Source organism: Schistocerca serialis, chromosome 3, assembly GCF_023864345.2.
Source record: "Schistocerca serialis cubense isolate TAMUIC-IGC-003099 chromosome 3, iqSchSeri2.2, whole genome shotgun sequence".
Lineage (NCBI taxonomy): Eukaryota > Metazoa > Arthropoda > Insecta > Orthoptera > Acrididae > Schistocerca > Schistocerca serialis.
In genome coordinates, this window is record NC_064640.1 from 676,105,010 (window position 1) to 676,131,556 (window position 26,547).

Genomic DNA, 26,547 nt, shown 5'->3' on the forward strand with positions numbered 1-26,547 from the left:
TTGTCACAATACCAGTACAAGATTGTGTATCGTCTGACAGCTCAACATGATAATGCGGACACACTTTCACGTCTTCTGGTTAGCCCTGATACTTCTGCTGCTTTGATGCTTCTGCTGCATCTTGTCACATCAATGCTCAGGATTCTGAATTGCTTCAGACTTTTCCACTGAACTATAGGAAAATTGCACAGGCCATGGAAGCTGATCCTGATCTGAACATTTTGCTCAACTACATTTGCGCATCTTAGCCTTGTTCCTTGCATAGCATAAAGAACTCTGTAGTAAGCCGATACTTTGCACATCAGCATAGCCTTACTGTACAGAAAGGTGTGATTCTTTTTCAGAATGACAGTGGACAGTCACACGTGTTGATCCCTAAAGCTTTGCAAAAAGAAGTGTTGAAGTTACTTCACCAAGAACACTGGGGGATCGTTCGTACGAAACAGTTAGCGCATCGACACTGTAGTTGGCAGGGTATGGACGCCCAAATACAACAGATGACATCACAGTGTCATGCATGTGTGGAAAATCAGTCTGCTTCACCACAAAAGTTCTCTGCTTGGCCTAAGTCACAATCACCATGGCAACGTGTGCACATAGACTTTGCGGGACCTCTTTCGAACACTCGTTGTTTGACTGTGGTTGACTCATATAGCAAGTTTCCTTTTCCTGTGCCCATGAATTCGACAATGTCACATAGCACAATTCAGGTGTTGTCATCGATTTTTTGCCTAGAAGGTTTACCTGAAGTAATAGTGTCAGACAATGGACTTCAGTTCACGTCAAATGAATCTGAAACATTCTGTGAACGCAATGGCATTTAGCACCTAACTATTGCACTGTTTCAGCCATAGTCAAACGGCGAAGCGGAATGTTTTATCAGAACATTCAAGCAGTAGATGGCCAAACTTTGCTCCCCACACACCAGGGATCAAGCACTGCAACTGTTTCTCACCTCATATCGTTCGCACCCATGAGATGGACCTTCACTGGCAGAATTGCTTCACGGCCGCCACCATCGGACACTGTTCCATCTGCTCCACCCTCCTGAGCATCCGGCACAGAAGGAAGGCCGCAAGTATCGCTTCGCACCGCATCATATTGTCTTTCACAAGGTTTTTAGCAGCAGCAGACGGTGGGCACTAGGTGAGATCGTCCGTTGACTTGGCGCTTGCATGTATCTTCTTTCAGGTCCAGATGGTTTGCAGCGCCACTGCCAAAATCAACTTCTATCTGTCATGTCCATGATGATGTTTCAGTCTTTCTTCCCCCATATTAATGAGTCCAGAGGGCAGCGCGGCCACAGCAGGTGCCAGAGGGTGTCATCACAACACCGTGGGACGGCCCCATGGAGACAGAGCTTTTGCCTCCTCCGCCTCCTCTCATCCTACTGATGGAGCTGGACCCACCCACAATGCAACAGTTGCCACCTTCTTCATCTGGTTCATGGCAGCAGGAGGTAGACATGTGCCCTTCTGGTCATTTTCTGGGGGATGTTTCCGCCAGAGCACAGGCCAGATGGCCGGCTACGGCCTGAAGCTTGAGGTCCCCTATGGCCACAGCTTCCAGCCCAGCGTTGCGCCCACACTCCTGCATCCCCTGTCATGGTCGAATTCCCTACACAACTTTGGTGGGGAGGAATGTTCTGGCATAACCACAAGTGTTGGAACCAAGATGAAGAATGCAAGACCAGAAAAGGAGGTGAGGAAATATCAGCCAATAGCCCGCTGACAAGGACCGCACTGAGCTAGGAATGTCATCTGCAAGAAGTGAATATAAGCACCACTCCTGCTAGTCTCGGCCACTCGGATCGGCTCAGTATACGGACATCAGTGGATGGTTGTAGATCGGCACTCACAGAACTGTTATTAGTGATCCATAGCAAGTGATTACTTGGACTTTGTCTATAGGGAAGATCATGCTACTGTTTGCATGTCATCCCTCACTTGCGACATTTGCTGTAAATAAAAAGTTAAGAATTGTCAATCTGCTTTCTAGGAATAAAACTACTAATGTTATTTGCTTGAACTGTTGTATATCATTCTGAGGATGCTGCATCCCTTAGGCACCCTATAAGTGATGAGTGGGTGAGATCCAATAGAAGTAACTATGGATGTGCCCCAGGAAAGTGTGTTGGGACCCTTGTTGATCTTGTTGTATGTTAATGACCTTGCAGACAATATTAATAGTAACCTCAGACCTTTTGCAGGTAATGCAGTTATCTATAGTGAAGTACTGTCTGAACGAAGCTTCATAAATATTCATTTAGATCTGGAATACATGAGTCACAGCTGGAATTGGCCAACTCCTACAGGTACCTGGGTGTAACTCTTTGTAGGGATATGAAATGGCCACACATACTCAGTCGCGAATACAGCAGATTGTAGACTTCGGTTTACTGGTAGAATACTGGGAAAATCCAATCAGAGTACAAAGGAGACTGCTTACAACTCACTCATGTGACTCATTCTGGAATACTGCTCAAGTGTGTGGGTCCCATACCAAATAGGATTAGCAGGGGATGTTGAATGTATACAGAGAAGGGCAGCACGAATGCTTACAGATTTGTTTGACCTGAGGAAATGTTTCACCGAGAAGCTGAAGAAACTGAACTGGCAGACTCTTGAAGAAATCCTACTTACAAAGTTTCAAGAGACAGCTTTAAATGATGATTAAACAATCATTCTTCCCACACTCAATATATGAGTGGAACGGCAAGAAACTCCAATAACTAGTATAATGGAATGTACATTCTGCCATGCGCTTCACAGTGGTTTGCAGAGTACAAATGTGGATGTAGATTCCAGCATCTAACTCCTGCCTCTCACCCAGCATCTAACTTGGACGTGGAGCACTTCATGCATACGTTCAAGATCCAAATGAAGAAATATGTGTCTGTCTCGTCCTGCAATGATACCCTATCAAGTTTCCTAGCTATGTACCCGGAGATGTTGGTTAACAGTTGTCTGCTGGAACACTTGCATCAGCACAGACCACTCGATCTTTTGGATTTGTTGCACCCCAATTCGCATGCCTCAGACCATTACTCCCCACTGTGTTTTTCTCAAGGGGTTGCCGTTTGGGCCCCATTCTTTCGACTGGCAATAGGGCTGGCTGCCGAGTGTAATGGTGAGCCACAAAGGCTGGTAATTGTTTGTGATGGATGTTGGTTGGGAGCAACCATTCCATCATTCTAATCATAATCAGTTGCAGCTATGACCTGTTGGACCTTTGACACCACCGTCTCCAAGCCAGGCAGACAATGGGGTCAGTCAAGGCATTATTCTGCACTGTCCACTGTCCTGCCTTCGACTGCTGAATAGAGCAGTAGCAGGGCTAGTTCCTTAGTCTCCCACTGCAGAGCCCATCGAGTTAGAATGGGTGCCCCCTTTCACTGTTAACCTGTGACAGAGTCCTTGTTCCCACCCATGACATTGGACCAAGTGATACCCCAGCCTCTGCAAGCTGCTGCCTCTCTGGCAGAGCAAGCTGCATCAGTGTTGCCTTCCTTCATTGGTCACTCCACTGCGTGAGAAACTCAAGCCCTCTCCAGTTTTGCAACAGAGGTCACCGCACAAGCTGGGCCATTTTTGGCCCTACATGGTCTTTTCAGGAGGAGAGGATTTAGTATCCACACCTGAAGACATAGGGATGGATGCAGAGAACTGGCATGGGACTACAGCGGAATAGCACAGAAAGCTGCCACGGAGTGCACACCTAAAGCATGGCATGGACAGAGGCACTGACCCAAGTATTTAGCGCCCCACATATTAACTCACATGTCAAGATCTGTTTGCTCTTCTGGGGTTTATATCCTTGGCTTGCAATTGAGCCACTATTGGTTAGCACAGTTAACAGTCATGCTGACAGTGATGATTCCACACTGTTGTCATGCCGACACTGATATTAAATACAGAAGAGAGACAGGGTTGGGTGGGAAAGTGATATCTTCAGCAGGTTATATAAATGGAATCTGCTGAATTAAGTGTCTGAGCACATATCAGAGTGTGATGTTTGATGAGTCCTTACATAGACACTGGAATGTAAGATACAGAGGTTTCATAAAGAAAGAGAAAAGAAGAAAAAAATGTGATATTATTTAAGTCAGAACAAAATGACCATTCTAACATCTTGAGAACAAACATGTTTGGGACTTGAGGATGTTATGTGACACAGTAAAAATATCACATAGTTCCCAGCCTGATGAAAAGCTTTTGATTTGTCTTCACTATAGTGGCTTGCATGTTAATTTCTCGACTCACTTTATCCCTTCCACTAGACAAAAATCTGAGGCTATTATCAGGAAGTCTAACCACCATGTTGGTGGCTAGCAATGCAAAAAAAACTATATCAAGGTAGCAGTCTATGTGACACAGTGTGAAGGGAATATGGAGAAATTATTCAGTAAGCTTAGTGTGCAGAGAATATACAAAGCTGGGAAGGGTTTGATCAAATGGCTCCTTGTAATGGTCCAGCAATTGATATTGAGTTGCGAACAGGCATACCTCATAATATATTTATTTTCTTCGGTCATCCACATCAGTGGAAAAATGATGGTAAACTGCTACGATGCATCAACAACATTGATGTGCCATCCAAGTATATGCCCAGGGTGAAAAGCAGGATGGGTGGCCATCTACAGTGCACTAATGTACATCTACATCTACATTTACATTTATACTCCACAAGCCACCCAACAGTGTGTGGCGGAGGGCACTTTATGTGCCACTGTCATTACCTCCCTTTCCTGTTCCAGTTGCATGTGGTTCGCAAGAAGAACGACTGCTGGAAAGCCTCCGTGCGCGCTCAAATCTCTTTAATTCTACATTCAAGATCTCCTCGGGAGGTATAAGTAGGAGGAAGAAATATATTTGATACCTCATCCAGAAACGCACCCTCTCGAAACCTGGACAGCAAGCTACACCACGATGCAGAGCACCTCTCTTGCAGAGTCTGCCACTTGAGTTTGCTAAACATCTCCGTAATGCTATCACGCTTACCAAATGACCCTGTGACGAAACGCGCTGCTCTTCTTTGGATCTTCTCTATCTCCTCTGTCAACCTGACCTGGTACGGAACCCACATTGATGAGCAATACTCAAGTATAGGTCAAGCGAGTGTTTTGTAAGCCACCTCCTTCGTTGCTGGACTACATTTTCTAAGGACTCTCCCAATGAATCTCAACCTGGCACCGACCTTACCAACAATTAATTTCATAAGATCGTTCCACTTTAAATCATTCCGTACACATACTCCCAGATATTTTACAGAAGTAACTGCTACCAGTGTTTGTTCCGCTATCATATAATCATACAATAAAGGATCCTTCTTTCTATGTATTCGCAATACATTACATTTGTATATGTTAAGGGTCAGTTGCCAGTCCCTGCACCAAGTGCCTATTCGCTGCAGATCTTCCTGCATTTTGCTGCAATTTTCTAATGCTGCAACTTCTATGTATACTACAGCATCATCCGTGAAAAGCCGCATGGAACTTCCGACACTATCTACTAGGTCATTTATATAGATTGTGAAAAGCAATGGTCCTATAACGCTCCCCTGTGGCATGCCAGAGGTTACTTTAACGTCTGTAGATGTCTCTCCATTGAGAACAACATGCTGTGTTCTGTTTGCTAAAAACTCTTCAATCCAGCCACACAGCTGGTCTGATATTCCGTAGGCTCTTACTTTGTTTATCAGTTGACAGTAAGGAACTGTATCAAATGCCTTCCGGAAGTCGAGGAAAATGGCATCTACCTGGGAGCCTGTATCTAATATTTTCTGGGTATCATGAACAAATAAAGCGAGTTGGGTCTCACACGATCGCTGTTTCCGGAATCCATGTTGATTCCTACAGAGTAGATTCTGGGTTTCCAGAAATGACATGATACGTGAGCAAAAAACATATCCTAAAATTCTACAATAGATCGATGTCAGAGATATAGGCCTATAGTTTTGCGCATCTGCTCGACAACCCTTTTCAAAAACTGGAACTACCTGTGCTATTTTCCAATCATTTGGAACCTTCCATTCGTCTAAAGACTTGCAGTACATGGCTGTTAGAAAGGGGCAAGTTCTTTCGTGTACCCTGTGTAGAATCAAATTGGTATCCTGTCAGGTCCAGTGGACTTTCCTCTGTTGAGTGATTTCAGTTGCTTTTCTATTCCTTGGACACTTATTTCAATGTCAGCCATTTTTTCGTTCATACGAGGATTTAGAGAAGGAACTGCAGTGCGGTCTTCCTCTGTGAAACAGCTTTGGAAAACGTACCTGTCTAAAACGCATTTTACAATTGCCTTGAACTTTTTCCATAAACACTCAACATTGTCAGTGTCGGAACAGAAATTTTCGTTTTGATCTGTTAGGTAGTCTGAAATCCGCCTCCTATTACTCTTGCTAAACAGATAAACCTTTCTCCCTTTTTTTATATTCCTATGAACTTCCATATTCAGGGATGCTGCAACGGCCTTATGATCACTGATTTCCTGTTCTGCGCTTATGGAGTCAAAAAGTTCGGGTCTGTTTGTTATCAGTAGGGCCAAGATGTTATCTCCACGAGTCAGTTCTCTGTTTAATTGCTCGAGGTTATTTTCGGATAGTGCACTCAGTATAATGTCACTCAATGCTCTGTCCCTACCACCCGTCCTAAACATCTGAGTGTCCCAGTCTATATCTGGTAAATTGAAATCTCCACCTAAGACTATAACATGCTGAGAAAATTTAAGTGAAAGGTATTCCAGATTTTCTCTCAGTTGTTCTGCCACTAATGCTGCTGAGTCGGGAGGTCAGTAAAAGGAGCCAATTATTAACCTAGCTCGGTTGCTGAGTATAACCTCCACCCATAATAATTCACAGTAACTATCCATTTCTATTTCACTACAGGATAAACTACTACTAACAGCGACAAACATGCCACCACCGGTTACATGCAATCTATCCTTTATAAACACCGTCTGTGCCCTTGTAAAAATTTCAGCAGAATTTATCTCTGGCTTCAGCCAGCTTTCCACACCTATAATGATTTCAGCTTCAATGCCTTCTATCTGCGCTTGAAGTTCCGGTACTTTACCAATGCAGCTTCGATAGTTTACAATTACAATACTGACTGCTGCTTGGTCCCCGCATGTCCTGACTTGGCCCCACACGCCCTTTCTGTACTTGCCCAAGGCTATCTAACCTAAAAAACCGCCCAGTCCACACCACATAACCCCTGCTACCCGTGTAAAAGTACAGTTCTCAGAAAGGCAGATATAGTTCTCAGCACAATGTTACAAATGGAGCTCTGCACCAAACATTCAATACACGTTCTTTCCTAGATGTAAAGGAATCATCAGATGTGATTTTAGAGCATGGGAATCTGGAACCATAAAACAGTGGAAATGAATTGCCTCGTTTGATGAATCGCACTTCTTGCTACCCTACAAGTGATTGTGCCAGGATATATTGTCATCTACAAGAACACCTGCTCAAAAAATGCATTTTAGGATGTACACAGATCAGTATTTTTGTTCATGTTGTATGTACACTCCTACAAACATAATTTTTTTAGTAACAACAACAATATCACATCCCACAACAACTGATGAAATGACTCACAAAATCTTTAGAAGATTCAAGTAATACTAAATCTACTAACCACTTTGGTATCATATCTTCTGCAACTGAATATATAGCCACTGTATGGATCAGTGACTATTACGACAGATGTCAGCGAGCAAGCTGAGTGATCAAGGCTGCACACATCTCAAAAAACTCCATTGTATGATGACCAGTTTGCTTCTGCTGCTGTTCACTTGACTCTACAGGTACAGTTACAGCTAAAAATTGAAAGTAAACAAACAATTAGTTATTCATGTCACAGTAATTTGTTACTGCAATGTTCTGCAACAGGTAAACAAATGTATGACACTTACACTCATACAGCTACTGAATAAAACTGACCAATTACAATTGTCTGCATGTAAATGGATTTCTTGATTGACTAAAAACTTTATACTACTTTAAGTTTAAGATAAATATATCATTGGACAAGCTATTTCATATGACACACACAATAATATCAACAAAAAAGTGACACTGCCACTCTTCAGACAGCTTACACATAATGTTTTGTTTTTCAGTAAATGACAACATAAGAAATCTGTTGGTGAGTTAGTTTCATAAATCATATCCACAATAATCATAATGGTGTGGGACATGTCAGTAGAACTTAAGACTGCAGGGACAGTAAAAAATATTTATATGGTTACATCCTGGACATTTTCAGGTTTGTAACTTACTACATATTTCTCTTCAAGGATTTCTGTGTGGTACAGGAGTTGTAAGGGCGAAACACTTAACCTACATTTTAAAACACTTCTGCTCTCTGTCAGACTTTTTATTTCCATGGGCACATTATTGAAGAGTTTTATAGTTGTGTATTTCTCTCTTTTCCTGTGCCTGTGCCAAACTTAGATTTAATAGAGGCAAGCGCATATTATTTTTTCTTCTAGTATTGTATTCCTGATGGGAATGTTTGACTTTCTGCCAATGAGTACAGTCCCAACAAAAATTTACAAGACTTGGATCATTATTAAGTATAGACCATGTGCTACAGAATTTCACATCTCTCTCACTTGCCATCTCAATAATAGACAAATACACTCAACCTGAAGCAAAGGTGGTGCAATGGTAAGACACTAGATTTACATTAGGGAGAACCAGTTTTCAAGTCCCTCTTCCAGCTATTTTGATTAAAGGTTTCCATTTTCTGTAATTTCAGTTAATTGCTTAAGAAAGAGGCCAGGATGATTCCTTTAAAAAGGACTACCAATTTCCTTGCCTATCCTTCCACAAACGTAGAGTGTACCCCACTGCTAATGGTGTCACCTCTGACATTGTTTTGAACACCACAGTGCTTTACTAGGCATGGTTTCCATTGAAGATGGTATGCTGTTGCCTTCCTCTTGCCTCTGAATCCAGGCAGTTTAACAGGAATTCCAAACTATCAAGCAACTCAGCATTTTCACAACAAACACTGCCACAGATGAAAGGAGTGATAAGTGACAGATAAAAATCCTAGGATTGACCGGAGATCAAACCCAAGACTTTTGGATTTGTAATCCGGCTCAGTGGTAAAGTGACACTAACTTAAATATTTTTATGAGACAGAATTGATAGCCATCACATGCTTTCAGGAGGTAAAATATTCAGTAGTACCAAAAGACACTACAAAAGTACACACATTAGTTTAGCATTTGGAACTCTTTGTTGGGGAGGCGAGACACATAGGTTGAGAGGTTAAAAAGGAAGGGCAGGGGACTCAGACTCCAGGATGACAATGATCTCCCTGTCGTGAGAATGTGGGGAGTAAAAGATGAAAGAGGAGGTCTCCCCCTTGTCTTTCACCTCCTGAAGGTATAGTGGGTGGATAAAAATATGGAATGACCAAAAATACAACACACTGATGCATATAATAAGCCATAGAAAACTCACTGGCACTCAAAACAGCTTCTAGCTGTCTTGGGATGGATAAATACTGGTTCTGTGTGGTTACCAAGAGAATCTTATACCATTCCTCCTACACAATAGTGTAAAGTTCAGGCAAAAACAATGAAGGTGGCAATAAATTGTGCATCTTTCTCTCCAAAGTATACCACAAAGGCTCAATAATATCAATGATGAGTGTTTTTGTAATTCCAGCTTGTCCTGCAATTCCCTGCATACAGAGCTCCTGGGTTTTTTCATCACAATCCTCTTCAATGTCTGTATGTCACAATCACTCAACACAAACTTTTGTCAGCATTGTGACAGGAGATAATGTTTCCTGCTTTCCCTTTATGTGGTATAAATCTCAGATATGATGTCTCTTGAAACACTAAACACTTCACTACCTCAGTTACAGAAGCACTCACCATACAAGCATCAACAATTTGCCCATATTCGAATTCAATCACCTTCAACACAATGTACTAAAAATTATACAGAACATGACTGACAGTTGCAATGCATGGACAACATGTAACAGGTGCTGGTTGTGGTCAGATACACCAGTGAGACCTGCAGACGTGGCTAGCACATGTATTTATGTCCAAGCACACGTTTCTCACAGTGTTTCCATATTCTTGTCCAATTCCCATACATATTGACTAGCAAATGTGTCTAATAAAAATTTTATATGAAGAAATACTATATTATTGTATGAAATGCTATTTGTCACATGTTACACCCTGAATCCACATTCGTAAGTTCATATGTACCTTATGCAGTAGAAAGAAAACCAAGATCATGACTGTCATGGCTGGTGCATGACTGACTGCTGGGAAAAATAAAATTACTTCTTCTTCACACATGACCTTACAATATTCTGTAACAACACCATTGCAAATTATCCTAGAGCAGCACATTTTGGTTTTGAAGGTACTATTAGTCCTTGTTTGACAATGTTTACTGGAATATGCTATTTGAAATCCCGATGTTATCATGGATAAAATACAGAGTCAAAAGGCTATCTACAACTTGTATGGGAAGCAGACTGCAGTTCTAAGAGTTGACTTCAAAGGGAGAAGTAACTGGAAAAGCAGGTACTCCATGTTATTCAATCTGTCAGGGAGCAAGAATAGTAGTACATGAAACTGTGGCAAAATTTGAAAAAGGAACTGAAGTTTAGGGAGAAGAAATAAAAGGGCCAGATTTGACTATGACATTGTTATTTTAACAGAAATGGCAAATGACTTAGATCAGTTGAATGGAATGGATAGTGTAGAGCAAAGAGAACATGAGATAAATATCAAAAATTACAACAAGAAACAGATTGCAGTCTAATCAAATGAGGTGATGCTGAGGGAAATGGATATGGAAATTAGACCCTAAAAGTAGTAAATAAATTTTCCTATTTTGGCAGCATGATGGCCAAAGTGAACGGAATATAATATGCAGTAGACTGATAGTAGCAAGAAAAGTAGAGAAAACTGTTAATATCAAATATGAATTTGTTCTTTCTGAAAGTGTTTGTCTGGAATGTAGTCTTAAACATATGTGACTGAAATCTGGATGATAAACAGTACACACAAGAGGACAATACAAGCTTTTGACCTGTGGAGCTCCAGAAGAATGCTGAAGATAAGATGGGTAGATCAAGTAAATGATGAAGATGTACTACAGAACTGCAGAGAAAAAGAGCTCTATGGTACAATTTGACTAAAATAAAGGATAGATTGATAGGAAACATCCTGAAGCATTAAGGAATAGTTAATATGGTAATAGAAAGATGTGTGAAAAGTGAAAACTGCAGAGGAAGAACGAAGTTTGACTACAGTAAGCATACTGCTGTAAATGAAGAGACTTGCACAGGACAGACAAGCATGCAGAGCTGCATCAAATCAGTTTTTTAACTAAAGACCAAACCAGTGGCATACATACTTATAGAGCTGTGGATTAATATTTTAAAAAAGAGGAATGACGATTAGGATTTAATGCATTGTTAATGATATTTTATTTTAGGCGGAGCATAAGCTCAGACTGAGAAAAATGAGGCGGCAATCAGTCATGTACTTTTCAGAGAAATCATCCCAGCATTTACATTATAGAGATTTAAGGAAATTATAGAAAACATAATGTGTATGGCTGGCTTCGGATTTGAACCTCTCGAACACCGATCCGAAGCCCACACAACAATAGTGCAAGTTACCAAGCCACTGTTGATGCAGTCGGGTTAATGCAATAGAGCCTAGTATTGGCTACCATTTTTCAAGCACAGAGGTCACCTGCAGTTGGTGTGCAATCATATAACTTTTCATGTCTATTGAGGTTTTTTACCTCAGCCCATACATTCTCTGTGTGATTTAGGATTGGTATCTTTAGTCAACCAAGTACGTCAATATTGCATTATGCAGATACAATCATTGAACTTGCAAGATAAGTTGCAACTGCTGTGTGTAATTGAAGCTACATTTGACAACACTGAGTTCATGACAAATGCTGACTAGGAATTTGAGCGATGCAGATAGGCTGCACTCAAAATCATGTCCAGTTCACACTAGGTAGTTACAAACAAGTGAAAAAAATAATAAAAAAACTGCTAATGAACCAATTCACAATGATCATGAAAAGCCTGAGTCAGTGCAAACCAGTGAATAACAGTATGATAGTAAACAAAGCTGGCCAAGGTGCAATAGCACAGGCCATTATTATTAGTCTATTGTTGAATTATTACCAATGGCTTCCTGCAACTGGAGGAACTGCCTAAGGCTTGCTAAGCTGCCAATTTTGTAGAACGTAGCAGGTTACAGGCAATTTTTATCAAAGTAACTTACTAGTGCCTGGCATTATGGCCAAGTAACATTTTTACATGCACACAGTTCTGCCTCAGTGGATAATTCCCCCTAGTGCAGGCTGGCACAGTCACAGTAAATACCTAGAACTCATTAAAATATTTCTTTGTGCATTTTAATTATGAACCAAAATTAAACTGAATTAAGATCAAACAGAATGTATTAAAGAAGTGAATGATGTTTTGCTTTCACATAATTACAGACCATTTTGCGTGTAAAATAGTTTTAAACATAGTGCTGCACACACAGAATCTTCACAGACAGCATGCTAAAAAGATCTGACTTTTCAAAATTATCTTCTTGTGCATATTCCAGACCTCCTCTTTTGTCTTTTCTTCATTGTGCTTGGAAAAATGTACATACAATGCCTGATTATGGTTTTTCTGAGTCAGCTCTACACCATTTGGTACCACTGCAGCTAGAAATTGCTTATATACACGATTTAGTATTTTTGCTGTAACCTTTTAAAACACGTGTCCTTTGGAAAACGTCATTCTTTGAATTTTTACTAAAAATGCATTTTCATAGAATGTGACAACCATTATATCATTGCTCTTATTCTTCCATTTCATCAACATCTGCCTGTTTCTGTATGCTGCTACATATTCGCCCTTCTTCAGTTTTTCATTTTTCATGAAGTCCAGGAACTCCTCCCTGTACTGCTGCATTGTGTCAATTACACAAATACTCATATTTGTTAGTTTGTCAATCAAATCTCAACCAGTTAAAAAAATTGTGCCATACCTGCTACACTTGGAAGGGATAAACTGCTTTCACCCTAGACATCCATTCCCACAGTAACAGAAATTCATCAGTAGTAATGTTCTTTTGCAGCATATAAACTGATTGTAATCTTAATCCCATATGTTCACAATTGAATGTATTGTCTGATTGCAGTAGTTGTTGCTTTTTTGTTATTGTCTTGTGAAAGAGGTGATTTTCTTGTAGGATGGGGGTGTTTCTTGTGATTTACTAGTTTGTGCCTCTTCTAGAAATGTTATGATGGTGGTGTTGTAAGTATTCGGTCAAAGTTGAGCCATTTATTCTATACCTACTTGCTCCTTGTATCATCTGGTGTCAAATGTTCTACTCGTTTGTCTGTTAAGAGGAGAAATTTGAACAAAAAATTAAACCTTCTTCCATTCATAAGTTTCATAAAGAATGGTGTGTCAAGTGACTCCCTGGGAGGAAAAAGTACTGTCTGTATTCTTACCCCTGTAGAATTCCCTGACAAATGAACATTCGCAATCAGTGTCCTGACTTCATAAGCTGTTGTGTCTTGCCAGCTGTGGATCCTAAAACTTTCTGCTAAACCGAGATGTTAATCTACACTTACGCACATATCAGTTTTTTTTGCCAGCTATTTTTTTGCCCAAAGAGTTATTAACAAAACACTGATAACAATTCACTGAACTGTACTGTATTACATGCACATTTCTTATAAATAAACCAAAGTGATGGTGAGCTCAACTGGCACACACAAAAGCATACTGAGGCATCTGTTGCAGTGTTGTGCTGTTGTCCCATGATTCTGAATCCATGTCACTTCCATTTCTCTCACTGCTCATGTCTTGTTAACTCTCTGAACTGTCACTAAATTTGTCATCTCATTGTAAAAGCCATCTTTTTATCCCTGAATCTGCAAATAACTCCTTTTTGCCCTTGCAAAAAGTCACTCACTAGTAAACACAAAGAAAGCAGTTTGAAAAATGTGCTATTACACTGTCACTTGACAAGTGAAGCACCACTGAGAAGGAACACACCACGGATGAGTGTACCCATCTTGCCCATTTAAAAGGTCAACTAATGTGGTGGTCTATAGCCATTTGACTTACAATGGTAGAAATCACAACTAAATTTTAAATAGATAAACTGAATTGTTTAAGTATATTTAAATTTTGTAATTAATAGTTTAACACCACAGGGAATAAATTTAAAAAAAGAAGAAAGAAAAAAGAAAATGTTTTTACCCACAGGAATCGAACCCGGGTCTGCGAATTACCAGTCTATGCCTTAGACCAATCAATCACAGTGGAGTCATGACAATGGCATTTTTAAATTCTCTCACACTCTAAACTTGCACAATACATTACACATAATTTCAAAGAAAAATACTGAGCTTTTGAATTCAGTAATCTGTGGCAAATGATTGACTTCAGATTAAATATAGTATATGATCTGCACTTCTAAAAACCACCTTGATATTCACCTAAATTACTCTCCAGTCTTGTTTCTACTCTGTTTAGTATAATATTGGAAAATATGTTATGTGCAACTTGTTGCAAGAAAACTCCACTGTTGTTATAACATCTTGTTTATTGCCTTTCTTATGTAGCAGGTGTATCAAAGCCACCTTCTGCTCTCCTGGGAGTTTTTCCATCTGCCTTATTTTCTCAAAGATCAATTTTAGCTCTTCTTTCATTTTTGGCCGAGACCATTTCAAAAGTTTTGCCGTGAAAGAGCTTTCTCCACTAGCTTTATAAGGTTTTAATAACTTATTCAATTTCTCTCATAGATAGGGGTAAATCTTCCTCTAGATATTCACGGGTATTTGAATGTTCATGCTTGTAGATTGGTTCTGGACTATTAAGAACTGCTCAAAACATTTCAAAATCTTTAGTGTTACGTAAGCCAAACTGGTCAGCCTTGTCCCATGCCACTCTGTTGTCAAATTTACATTTGAAGTACATCTACCTAACTCTTTAAAACTCACTTTCCCCTCCAAAGATCTACTGGAAATGGGCCTCCACAGAAAACACTTTCATTCTAAATTTCCTTGTATATTCACTTGTTTCACGACCATCCAGCCTATAGCCTTTTGACTTACAGGTGTAATAATCGTAACTAAAACAACTACCATATTTACTCGAATCTAAGCCGCACTTTTTTTCCAGTTTTTGTACTCTAAAAAACTGCCTGCAAAGTAAGCGGAAGTTCTGAAAAATGCTGGTAGGTGCCGCCACAACTAACTTCTGCCATCTAATATATGTAGCGCTACACAGGCAGCTTTGCAGGCACAAAGATAAATACTGGCGCCAAAACCTCTGCGTCAGTAAATAAATTAAAAAAAAGGTGGAAGATGAGCTTTTTTTCTACACCCCGAGACTGGCTAGACTGTTTGGGATGTTTGTCAATGTGGCCAACTCTACGTTCTGAATTTTTTCCTACCTGTGACAAGTGATGGTTGCTAATAGGAACTTTTATGAATTGTGAATCAAATGCAGTATTCTCTTCACCATAAGAATAATACGAATGTAAACATTTTGCCATGTATTCTTTCATGTTTGCTGCTATCTCATTTAAATCCGGTCTGCCGAATAAACTACGAAACTAGAGTGATACAACAGCAAACGCGAAAGAATATACATGACATGTCATGTTTATATTCGTATTATTCTTATGCCGAATAGTGATACAGTCAGAAATTAAGCACGGCCACTGACTAGATTTTTAAATCTAAGATGACTCTAATTTCTATGCAGAATGTTATGTACTAAAGAGGCGTCTGCAAAGATTTTCAAACGGAGAAAAATTTTCACTAAACTCTCGTTCACATCTTCTATCATACGTCGTCTATTATTTGGTTCTCGTTTATCATTATCAAAGAAAGTAACAACAAATAGCAGTCTCTTGCCATTGTTTCGCTAATGAGACAATTCCTCTATTTTTTTTATTGTAAGCGGCGGTAGCGTGCACAAAAGCACGCCATGCTGCGAGCGGCGACAGGCCGTAAACACTCATTATCAGAATGCAACAAAAAAATGCATAACACAGTACAATAATGCATTTTCAGCTTAGAGTGATGTAAACACCTAAAACAAAGAGAATCGCACTTATAAGATCAAAGAAAAATAAGCAATTAATCCAAACCAGACGAAGCACGCGAAAAAGGAAGGGTAGCCGTATAAATACGGACTGAGCGCCTGACGCATAGCAATGGCTATCTGGTAAAGCTTAACTGCTAAGCTTATGACTCGAACCAAACTACTGTAGTTGCATTGTCCATTCATTCGACCTAAATTGTGTCTCATATTACAATGGACCGACTTTGTTTCGATTTGGAGGTGCGGTGTAAAACTTTTCTCTCCCCTTGAATTTCGAGTCTCAAATTTCAGGTGCGGCTTAGATTCGGGAATTTTTTTTTTTTTTTTTTTTTTTTTTTTTTTTTTTTTTTTTTTTTTTTTTTTTTTTTTTTTTTTTTTCCTTGATTTCAAGTCTCATTTTTCAGGTGCGGCTTAGATTCGAGTAAATACAGTATATTAATTTTGTGTATACAAACTGAAATGCTATTTTTAAATTTTATTATTAATATTTTAACATTGTGAGTTGGTGTTAGCAGGAATCAGAACTGGGTCCAAAAATTACCAGTCTGAACTTAATGTCACTTGCTCACTCTGCAGCATGACGACGATACATTAAAAGAGTCCTCATACTACATGCTTGCACAATATGCTACATGTAATTTCAAAGAAACATACCAACCTGGTGCTGTTTGCAACATAGCACTTGCAGTGCCGGAAGGGATGATGCCACAACAGAGCATACACAATAGAAAACAGACAGCTAAATCTCTTCTCCGAGCTGATCATAGCATAGCTGACCGTCATTTCAGCACTCGACACTGGTTTCTAGTTATAGCAGAGAGAGCACCACAAAACATGTTTCCATCTGTTTTATTCACATACCGGCACGAATTCGAAGAGAAACGGTGTAATTTTAGTGCAATTTCCAGCTCACATTCTAAGTGAAATTGCATAATTTTAGTGTGCTTTAGCACATTAGCACATGATAACCGGCTACCACTGACCTGATGAAAGATATCTTGTGCCATATCCACACAAGGCATTAATCGTTCAATCACCCTCATAGATCAGCAGCAAAGGAACAATCCTCTAATTACCAAACAAAACCATGGGCTGGTACAAGTTAATCATTTTCTTTGCTAGGGCTTTGTCAACTTATAATTGTGGCTAGAAATAAGGAACAATCTTCTCATTATCATCCCTACCCCCCAAAGGGGTATTCCTACCCCCACCTTGTCTATGAAATATTCTGGATCATTGTTATCCCGTTATACTTCCTTTGCCACATGGATCATATCACTGAGCAAGACACAGATGTGAGGTGAGCGTACAACAGGTGGAGTTATGGCATTTAGGTACAAAATTTCTTCAACAGGTTGTGAGGAGTTGTACGATAAAGAAGGCACCGGCATACGGATCAATATATACAGAGCTAATGAAGTTTGCTCTACCAAAATTGTTGGAGATGCTAAGGAGGCTATTTGAAAGAGTATTAAATGAAGAACATGTTACATAAGACTGATGTAATAAGAAAGGGTCATGCAATGATCCAAGTAATTATAGGGGAAGGACAGTGATCCCTTTCACTGGAGGACTGTACTCTAAGGTACAGAAAGATCTGGTAGACAAAGAAACAAGTCACAAGCAGCAAGAAGAGCAAGCAGGATTCTGAGCAGGAAGGTCAGTAACGAACATCATCTCCACAATGAAATTAATATGTGAAAAATGCTCAAAAGTTGGACTTGAGGTGCATGTTGCATTCACTGACATAGAGACTATGTTCTCACCACTGTAATGAGATAGAGTCTGAGCCAAGATTGTTAAAGGCCGTTATGAAACTGCATGAAAACTAGCAAACCCGGCAATGCTTCGCAATTGCTAAATGTGTATGGAAACTGGATGTATGTCGTAATCTCCTCCCTCCCCCCCCCCCCCCCCCCCCACTCTCTCTGTCCATCTCATGCTTCCCATTCTCTATGTTCATTTCCTCCTCCCTCGCTGTCAACCTCCTCTTCCTCTCCCCCCCCCCCCCCCCCCCCCCCCCTCTTCCCACCTGTCCTCTCTGACTTTGAGCCTTGTTTATTGGTGTTGCAAAGGAAACTTTGATTGGGAACTGATATCACTAAAAAGGAATAGGCAAACCGGTTGGTATCATTGGTATTCTCTCCAGCTGCTGGATCTGTGAGGATAGTACAATCAATGACAGTATTTTGCATAATTTTAATCTGTGAACGGTTATGATTACGATGTTTTAGATGATTCAGATTCCATAGTAGTATTCTAACCCTAAATCAATATGCCATAAATACAACTTTCCTGTTTTCTGTTAAAACCAACTGTGAAGAATAAAATGAACCAGCACATTGTTGTGTGTACACATTTGTTTAAAAGTATGCATAAGGGGAAAGTATATACAAAGGAGAAACCATTTGCCTAACAGTTTTAATCTCTTGGTATCACAGTTAAAACTGACTGCAAGAAAGAAAATTAAACTGTACATTTTCACAGCACAGTGTTTTATTTCTCACAGTCAGTTTTAACAGAAAACCTGTACAATGCTGTTTAAAACAATATACAGCCCGTGTCTGTCTAATGTGTAGTCTATGTCTGTCTGCATATTTGTTTAAAAATTTGAAGTAAATCATTAAAGAACTTCTTGAGATTTTTGGTAGCAACATTGTACAATGCCTTGTCTTTGTACGAGGGTTGTTTTTTAAGTAAGGGCGGTTTTTATTTTTAAAAAAAGATACAAATACTTTTGTAAAAAAAAACTTTTATTTTCTGATTCTACACAATTTTACCTATTTTTCTACGTAGTTGCCTTGTTTATTTAAGCACTTGTCATACCGTACAACTAAGTTTTTAATTCCCTCTTCAAAGAATTCGGCCGCCTACTCCGACAGCCAATAGTTCACGGCCGCTTTCACTTCATCGTCATCGTTGAAGCGCTGCCCACCAAGATGGTGTTTCAGGTACCGGAAAAGGTGAAAATCGCTAGGAGCAAGGTCGGGGCTGTATGGTGCATGGTCCAACACTTCCCAGCCAAAAGAATCAATCAAATCCAGAGTCTTTTGAGAGGTGTGAGGCCTAGCGTTATCGTGCAGGAGCAAAACTCCTTTTGTCAGCATGCCGTGCCTTTTGTTTTGAATTGCTCTGCGGAGTTCTTTAGAGTTGCACAGTAGGCATCTGAGTTGATTGTCGTTCCTCGTGGCATAAAGTCCACTAGCAAAACACCGCGCCGGTCCCAGAACACAGTTGCCATAATCTTGCGCTTTGACAGCGTCTGTTTGGCTTTCACCTTGACGGGAGAGGTTGTGTGTCGCCATTCCATCGATTGTCACTTGCTTTCGGTAGTGATATGGGATACCCATGTTTCATCTCCAGTGACAATTTGACTCAACATGTCATCCCCTTCTTCCTCGTAACGAATCAAAAAGTCCAATGAAGTGGCAAATCTCTTCCCTTTGTGGTCCTCTATCCACCGAGAACACAGTTTCTTAAAGTTTAGGTTTTCAGACACAATTTTGTACAAAACCGATCTTGAAACTTGTGGAAATTCCAAAGAAAGAGTGGAAATTGTGAATCTTCTGTCCTCACGAATCTTTGTTTTGACTGCAGCCACCAAATCATCAGTGATCACAGAGGGCCGGCCTGAGCATTATTCGTCATGGATGTTTTGACGGCCATTTTTAAACTCTCTAACCCATTGACGCATTTTATCTTCACTCATTGCATTCAAGCCATAAACTTCTGTTAACTGATGATGAATTTCTGCAGCTGATAGGCTTCTCGCGGTCAAAAAACGTATCACTGACTGTATCCACACGCGGCGGGCGATTCAATAATCATAAACATTATGTAGTAGCACAGCGACGCATACACGTCAGCTACAGAGCTGCAACTTGCATCAGTGTGAACGGGAAGGATGCCGGCAAGTGGCGCGGTGGCTTGTTGTGGTGTCCGCGCGAACTACGGGACTATACGCGCGAACGGCCCTTACTTAAAAAACAACCCTCATATACTAGTATAGATATATTTACATATACTAAAAAATACATAGGCTATGTCTGTCAAAATGGTTACTACAGTACTGTGTACAAATCTGAAGTAAATCGGTCAAGAACATTTTGAGATTTTTGCTATCAACAGTCATGGGGCAGCAATATGTATTTACAGATGGTGGTAATATCATGTACACAAGGTATGAATGGGAAGTGCAGTGGCAGAACTGTCATTTGTTATCAAGTGATACATATGAAAAGGTTTCCGACATGATTATGGTCACAAGACAGGAATTAAAATACTTTGAACACAGACTGGTAGTTGGAGATAGTCACATGGGACATACCATTTCAGAAATTGTTAGGGAATTCACTATTCTGAGATTCACAGTAGAGTGTGCCGAGAATACCAAATTTCAGGTGTCACCTCTCACCATGGACAATGCAGTGGCCGACAGCCTTCACTTAATGACGAAGACCAGCAGTGTTTACATAGAATTGTCAACGCTAACAGACAAGCAACTCTGCACGAAATAACCACAGAAATCAATATGTGACATACGACGAATGTATCTGTTAAGACAATGTGGTGAAATCTGACATTAATGGGCTATGGCAGCAGACAACCGATGCAAGTGCCTTTGCTGACAGCACAACATCACCTGCAGTGCATCTCCTGCACTCGTGATCATATTGGTTGGACCCTAGATGACTCGAAAACTGTGACCTGGTCAGAAGAGTCTCAATTTCAGTTGGTAAGAACAGATGGTAACACTTGAGTGTGGTGCAGATCCCGCAAATCCATGGACCCAAGTTGTCAACAAGGTAATATGGAAGCTGGTGGTGGCTCCATAATGGTATGGGCTGTGTTCACATGGAATAGACTGGGTATTCTGGTCAAAATGAATCAATCTTCAACTTGAAATGGTTAAGTTCAGCTACTTAGAGACGATTTTCAGCCATTCATGGACTTTTGTGTTGCCAAACAACAACGAAATTTTTATGAATGACAATGCATCATGTCACAGGGCCAAAATTGTTCACGATTGGTTTGAAGAACATTCTGGACAATTTGAGCTAATGATCTGGCTACCCATATCAACTGACATGAAACCCATTGAACATTTATGGGACAATGTCCTTTGAGTAGGATTGAATCGTCTAGGGTGTGTCGGTAGTGTTGAAATTTTCAAGAACATAGTCCTGTTGCTCATCACACTGCACTGCAAACAGTTGCTTTCAACAGCGAAATGAGTGGGAATCAACGTCCCAAGGGAAAGGGTGGTTTCATTGATGCCTTTTATGCCACCCATGAGGGCTTTTTGTTTCAATTCTGAGCAACAGTGTGTGTGAAATGGCTTCCTCTGTCACCCATAATAAAAGAGTGTTATTTAAATGGGGTGTCACGGTTCTGAACTGCATAGCAGAGGCGGCAAAAGAAGGAGTGAAATGTGGGTAAGATGGGGTGCGATGGCCTTCCCATCGTGTGACACATTTACAATGGCATTGGGCAATACTGTGATAACTTCATTAACCCACCTTACACCACATATGAACTTCTAAGCTGCGGTCTATTTTCACATCTGCTGACACCTTGCTGTCTAAAATGTTGCTGAGCCCAAGGGTGATGTCACAGAGTGCAATACTCTTGCATTATTACAGAGGAAGGTTGCAGACGCCTTTGAGTCAAATTTCAAACTCACACATCGCATTGGGAGACAATAATGAGGTTTTGAAAAGTGATACTTTTATTTTTTTGCGCACTGTAGAACAGGAGGGGGAGGTTAAGTTAGTGGTGCATGGTGCACCCTTCAACACACACCAAAGGAGACTTGCAAGTATGAATGTTGATGTAGATTGGATTAATTGCAGAAATTAAATGAAGGTTGTGGCTATAATCAAGCAATAATGAATTTTTAGACCTGTCTTGCACATTAACTTAAATTAATATTTTATCTTGTCTGTCCATTGAAAATCTCATGAAAATCCTTTCACATTGGGAACATCTGCACTATCATATTTTACAATGAACAGTTTCGTTTCTATCCAAAGATACACCATAAGGTTCTATGAATTAAGAAACTTTTGTGCAGGTCTGAATTTTTCATGGGAAAATATATAACTTTCCACTTCAAAGTATGAAACTATTTAAGAAAAATCAACAAATAACCAAGTTTGCTGAGGTAACTATATCAAATAAGCTGTTTTGTGAGGAGGGGGATAGGGGGTTGTTTTTATTAATTGTAGTCTGTATGTATTCTTTTTGTATTAATATAGCATTCATTATAGCTTCACCAATTTTTCAGTAAATAAACTTTGCTCCTCCATTGGCTAGCTCTCACATCAAGTTTTGTTCCCTCTTCCAGGGTTCAGCTTGTGGCTTGTTATCAAGCCACCATTGGCCCCATAGTTAACATTTGTGCTGACAGTGACGGTTCATGGTGTGGTCACATCTTGACTCAATACTAAAGTGGTGACATCAAGTGCATGTGCCACTCTTCTTAGTGTTAAGCTGTGGCCACCATGGACATGGCATTTTTGCAACACTCAAAGAGCAATTACACCACCACAAGTAGCAACAAAAGCTGCAGTAGTAGCAGATGCAGGAACTCCTCAAATGTAATGCTCTGCACTGAGGCCACACTGATAGCAGACAGGTTCTGGCAGGGAAGCTTTCAGGGAAGCTTTCCTCCCCACCACCCTCAACACTTTTTGTCAGTTTCAATGAGGCTACAGAAAGATGGTAGAATTATTTGCACCAGTTCTTGCTGCACTGTTAGGTAAGGTGTATCATTGATCCAGTTGATAAGGCTGCCTTGTTATTGTGCAGTAGCATGGGTTTATAAGAAATCATTCATAATTTTAAGATCTCTGCTCACCCTGAGAAACATGTATTTGATGAACTTGATAAGTTCCATATGCAGAATTTTGGTCATCAAACCTATGTGGTTGTGGCACAGTTATAGTTTAACCAGCACCACAAGTGGCCCTAGCAGTCTTATACAGCTTGGATTGTTGATCTTCAAGGACACCTGTGCAAGTGTCATTTCGAGTGTCCCCTGTGTGCTACCTCGTACGCAGACTCACTGATTATGGATGTGATCACCCCATTAACCCTGCCCCAGAGTAGGGCATTGGCTTTATCCGACACTTCTTTAGCTGAAGTTTCTGAGATTGCTGAATCACATGAACCTACAGCAGTGGCAAGGCATGTTCTTTCCAACAACATGGGGTCAGTTGCAGCACTGATCTGGTGGAAGGCTCTCAACTGCACCTGCATGCATGACCACTGCTGCCCCCTCCGCACCTTTCACCATCCTATCTTCAACCATTGACTGGAGCACCATTGGGGATTGCTCCCACGGCTGCCAACATGGAGTCCATACTCCCATTTGCCAGTGGCTGAGTCCCTGTCAATAATGGCAGACCAACCATCACCCTAGCCTCTGCCTGCAATCCTCGGCCCTTCCAGAGGAGCTAGCTGCACCAGTGTTGCCCCCTTCAGTGGTTGATACACTGCAGCGAAATCTCTCACCCTCGCCAGTGTTGCGACAGTGGTCGCAGCAGAAGCCAGGCCAATTTCAGCCTTATGTGGCTCTTTCATCGGGGAGGAAGCACAATGATACAGAACAGTCACAGTTAGCAGTTCCTACGCTGATTTCAACAATTGTGCACCAGTACCTCACTTCATGCCGTGCTCCGTCTTCCGAATGCTAGTGACAATCATTCACATTGATCGAGTTTGGTTTTATCCCTGTGCTTTGTCTCTATGTGGTGTTCTGACTCTCTGCTCCCCCAAAGATTGACTTGCATGTCATGTTTCATTCCCTCTTCTGGGATTCAGTTCCTGGCTTGTTGTCGAGCCACCATCAACTCATACAGTTTACATGGTCGTGCCTTGTATGGATATTAGAATTAAAAGTCACCTTGGCTGGAAGCTTTGCAGGCATGTTTGTATATTTGTGAATCAACCATAATTCACTTTCACAGCTTCAGCAATACATTAGGTAGACCGTTTCAATGAGACCACAGAAATAAATCTCTGACGCTAATAAACTGACCCTAAAAGCAGCAATGAATAAATTTAAGATAAAAACTATCAAAAGTAAAGGCATAAAATCACCTGGTTTTGGTTCTTCTCCTGATGATAAGATCATGCTTTCACTATCTTCACTAGCTTCACTGCTAAGGCTTTTGAAGTCCAAAAGATAACTTTTATAATCAACTTGATATAGTTGCAGTGACATCTTAACATATTTTCCAGTTAGTTCATTCTTGTGTCGAACACGTACATGGTAAGGATTAATAACTTTCCAATCCTGGAACAGTAAATTCAATTCATTTCATTTCAACTCACAGATTGCAGTACATATTGTAGTTACTGACAGTAGTAACAGGTTGATGAAGGAATCGTGGTCAATTCCAGACTGCAATAAAAACCAATAACAAAACCAACAGTAAGAGTTCTTATAAAAGTATGGCTATCCTTTTACATAAAACTGGAACAAGACTGTACAGAACTAGAGTAGTATGATCAGCCACACAAAAGAAGAGACATGGAAAGGGAAAGAATAATATGTTCACCTTAATATACTTCTGTGTGTGTGTGTGTGTGTGTGTGTGTGTGTGTGTGTGTGTGTGTGTGTGTGAGAGAGAGAGAGAGAGAGAGAGAGAGAGAGAGAGAGAGAGAGAGAGAGTGCATGTGCGTGCCCGCCAAGGCAAAAACAAATGGCTGATGCATGAAATAAATGTATAAAATTGGTTTAAACACCACTCTGCTTCACTATGCATAGTCCTATTGGAGGTGATATGCCCTTCCATTTCCTTTGAGATTTGAACTGGCTTAGCCACCCAATTATAGGGGGACCAACAGTTTAACGTAGACTCTAAACCATGGAGCAACTCAGCGTTTTTCAGATTAACAAACACTGCCAGAGGTAAAGAAGTGATAATTAACAGATAATAATCACCGGACTGACTGAGGGCTGGACCCCAGCCCTTTGGATTCAGAGTCTGACACTTAACCACTGAGTCAAGATACGTTTCCAAAATAATATTGTTTATGCTATAAAATGGGATTGCATAAACCTGCACACAACAGGTCTGTAAGAGCTCAAAATAGCATACCAAACTAAATAGACGTTATGCCAAGTAGTACTGGGGCATGCAAGTATTCTTATGATTGTAGAGTATGCCCTGTACAATTCAGAAACAACTTAGAAGCAACAGTGTGGTGCACTGTCTTGCTGTACATGATCCGCCAGTAGGCCTCTAGGGGCCTATTAGGAGCAACGGAGTTAAGTTTTCATACATATACGTAAAACAATAAATCAAAGATTAGCATGAGAACCATTTCATTGCAGAAATCATACTGAAATGCATCTGCAATGATAACAGAAATTTTGTGGCTGGACAACATGTATTACCTGTTTTTCAAAATCATCTTGCTGTTAGCCTATCCAAGCACACACCATAGCCCAACACAAATACTCAGTATCACATTATGTTCTCTCCTACACACTATACACATGCAAGCAGAGGCTCTCTGACCATGGAAATAACTATACTGCAAGGAAATGCAGGCGGAGCATGGTGGCTGGTTTATTCAACCACGATGTATACATGCAACAGACATGAAACATAGAATCAGATTTTTGCAAGTAATATAATTTATTACAAGAACTATGTTGATATGCATCTGAAGTGACAATTTTTCTGTGCCTTTGCAGTGGTGTTATTCTCAAGATGGGAGATTCTCTGTATAAAAGTGTTTAACATGTGTACAACATCAAGTGACACTGAGACTTGTGTTTGCCCAGCATTCATGCTTTTATACCATAATGGTATGTCATCTGCTTGTGAAAAGTAGAAAATTCCCATTTCAAGTCCTGGTTTGGTATCCTGTCTTCATTCATCCCATTATATGGCCAAAACCACATCATCTATTTTTGTTGGATGTCATCACAGATATCCCTAACCATTTTCATCTTTTGTTGCATTACATCATTTCTTATCCCATCCATCATAGTAATCTTGAGCTTCATGTTAAGTAATCCATCTCAGTGGCAATCACTTTATTCTTATTTATTTTGCTGACATAACCTGCTCGATACAAAACTACACTCTGGACTATAGTCTTATATGTTCTATTCTTCATTGTTATTCTCATCTTTATGTTCCACAGAACAGAGTTAACTGCCCTTGTTACACCTCATTCTTTATTAAACCTACTCATGATTTCATCATTACTTATGCCTTGTTTATTAAATAGTACCCCAAGATATTTTGCCTTTACCACACCTACAATTACTTTTCCATCGGCCTCCAAATTATTTACTTCCTTCATTCCAAAGTCCATGTCCTCACTGTTATAACTTCAAGTTGAACAAATATATTTCAAGGACGATGCAATACATGAAAGTCACAGATCAA

General features: G+C 40.2%; 1 protein-coding gene across 1 annotated transcript in view; it reads right to left on the minus strand.

Moving 5' to 3' along the window:
• The window catches only part of LOC126470552 (5'-AMP-activated protein kinase catalytic subunit alpha-2), a 184,753-nt gene that overhangs the window by 17,641 nt on the left and 140,565 nt on the right, over window positions 1–26,547 (minus strand). Inside the window, exons 11-12 of the mRNA XM_050098489.1 lie at window positions 24,239–24,434; window positions 7,637–7,817 (exon numbers count right to left, since the gene is read on the minus strand). Coding sequence (XP_049954446.1) covers window positions 7,708–7,817; window positions 24,239–24,434 — 306 coding nt within the window. The 3' untranslated portion in view covers window positions 7,637–7,707. The remainder of the gene's footprint in view (window positions 1–7,636; window positions 7,818–24,238; window positions 24,435–26,547) is intronic.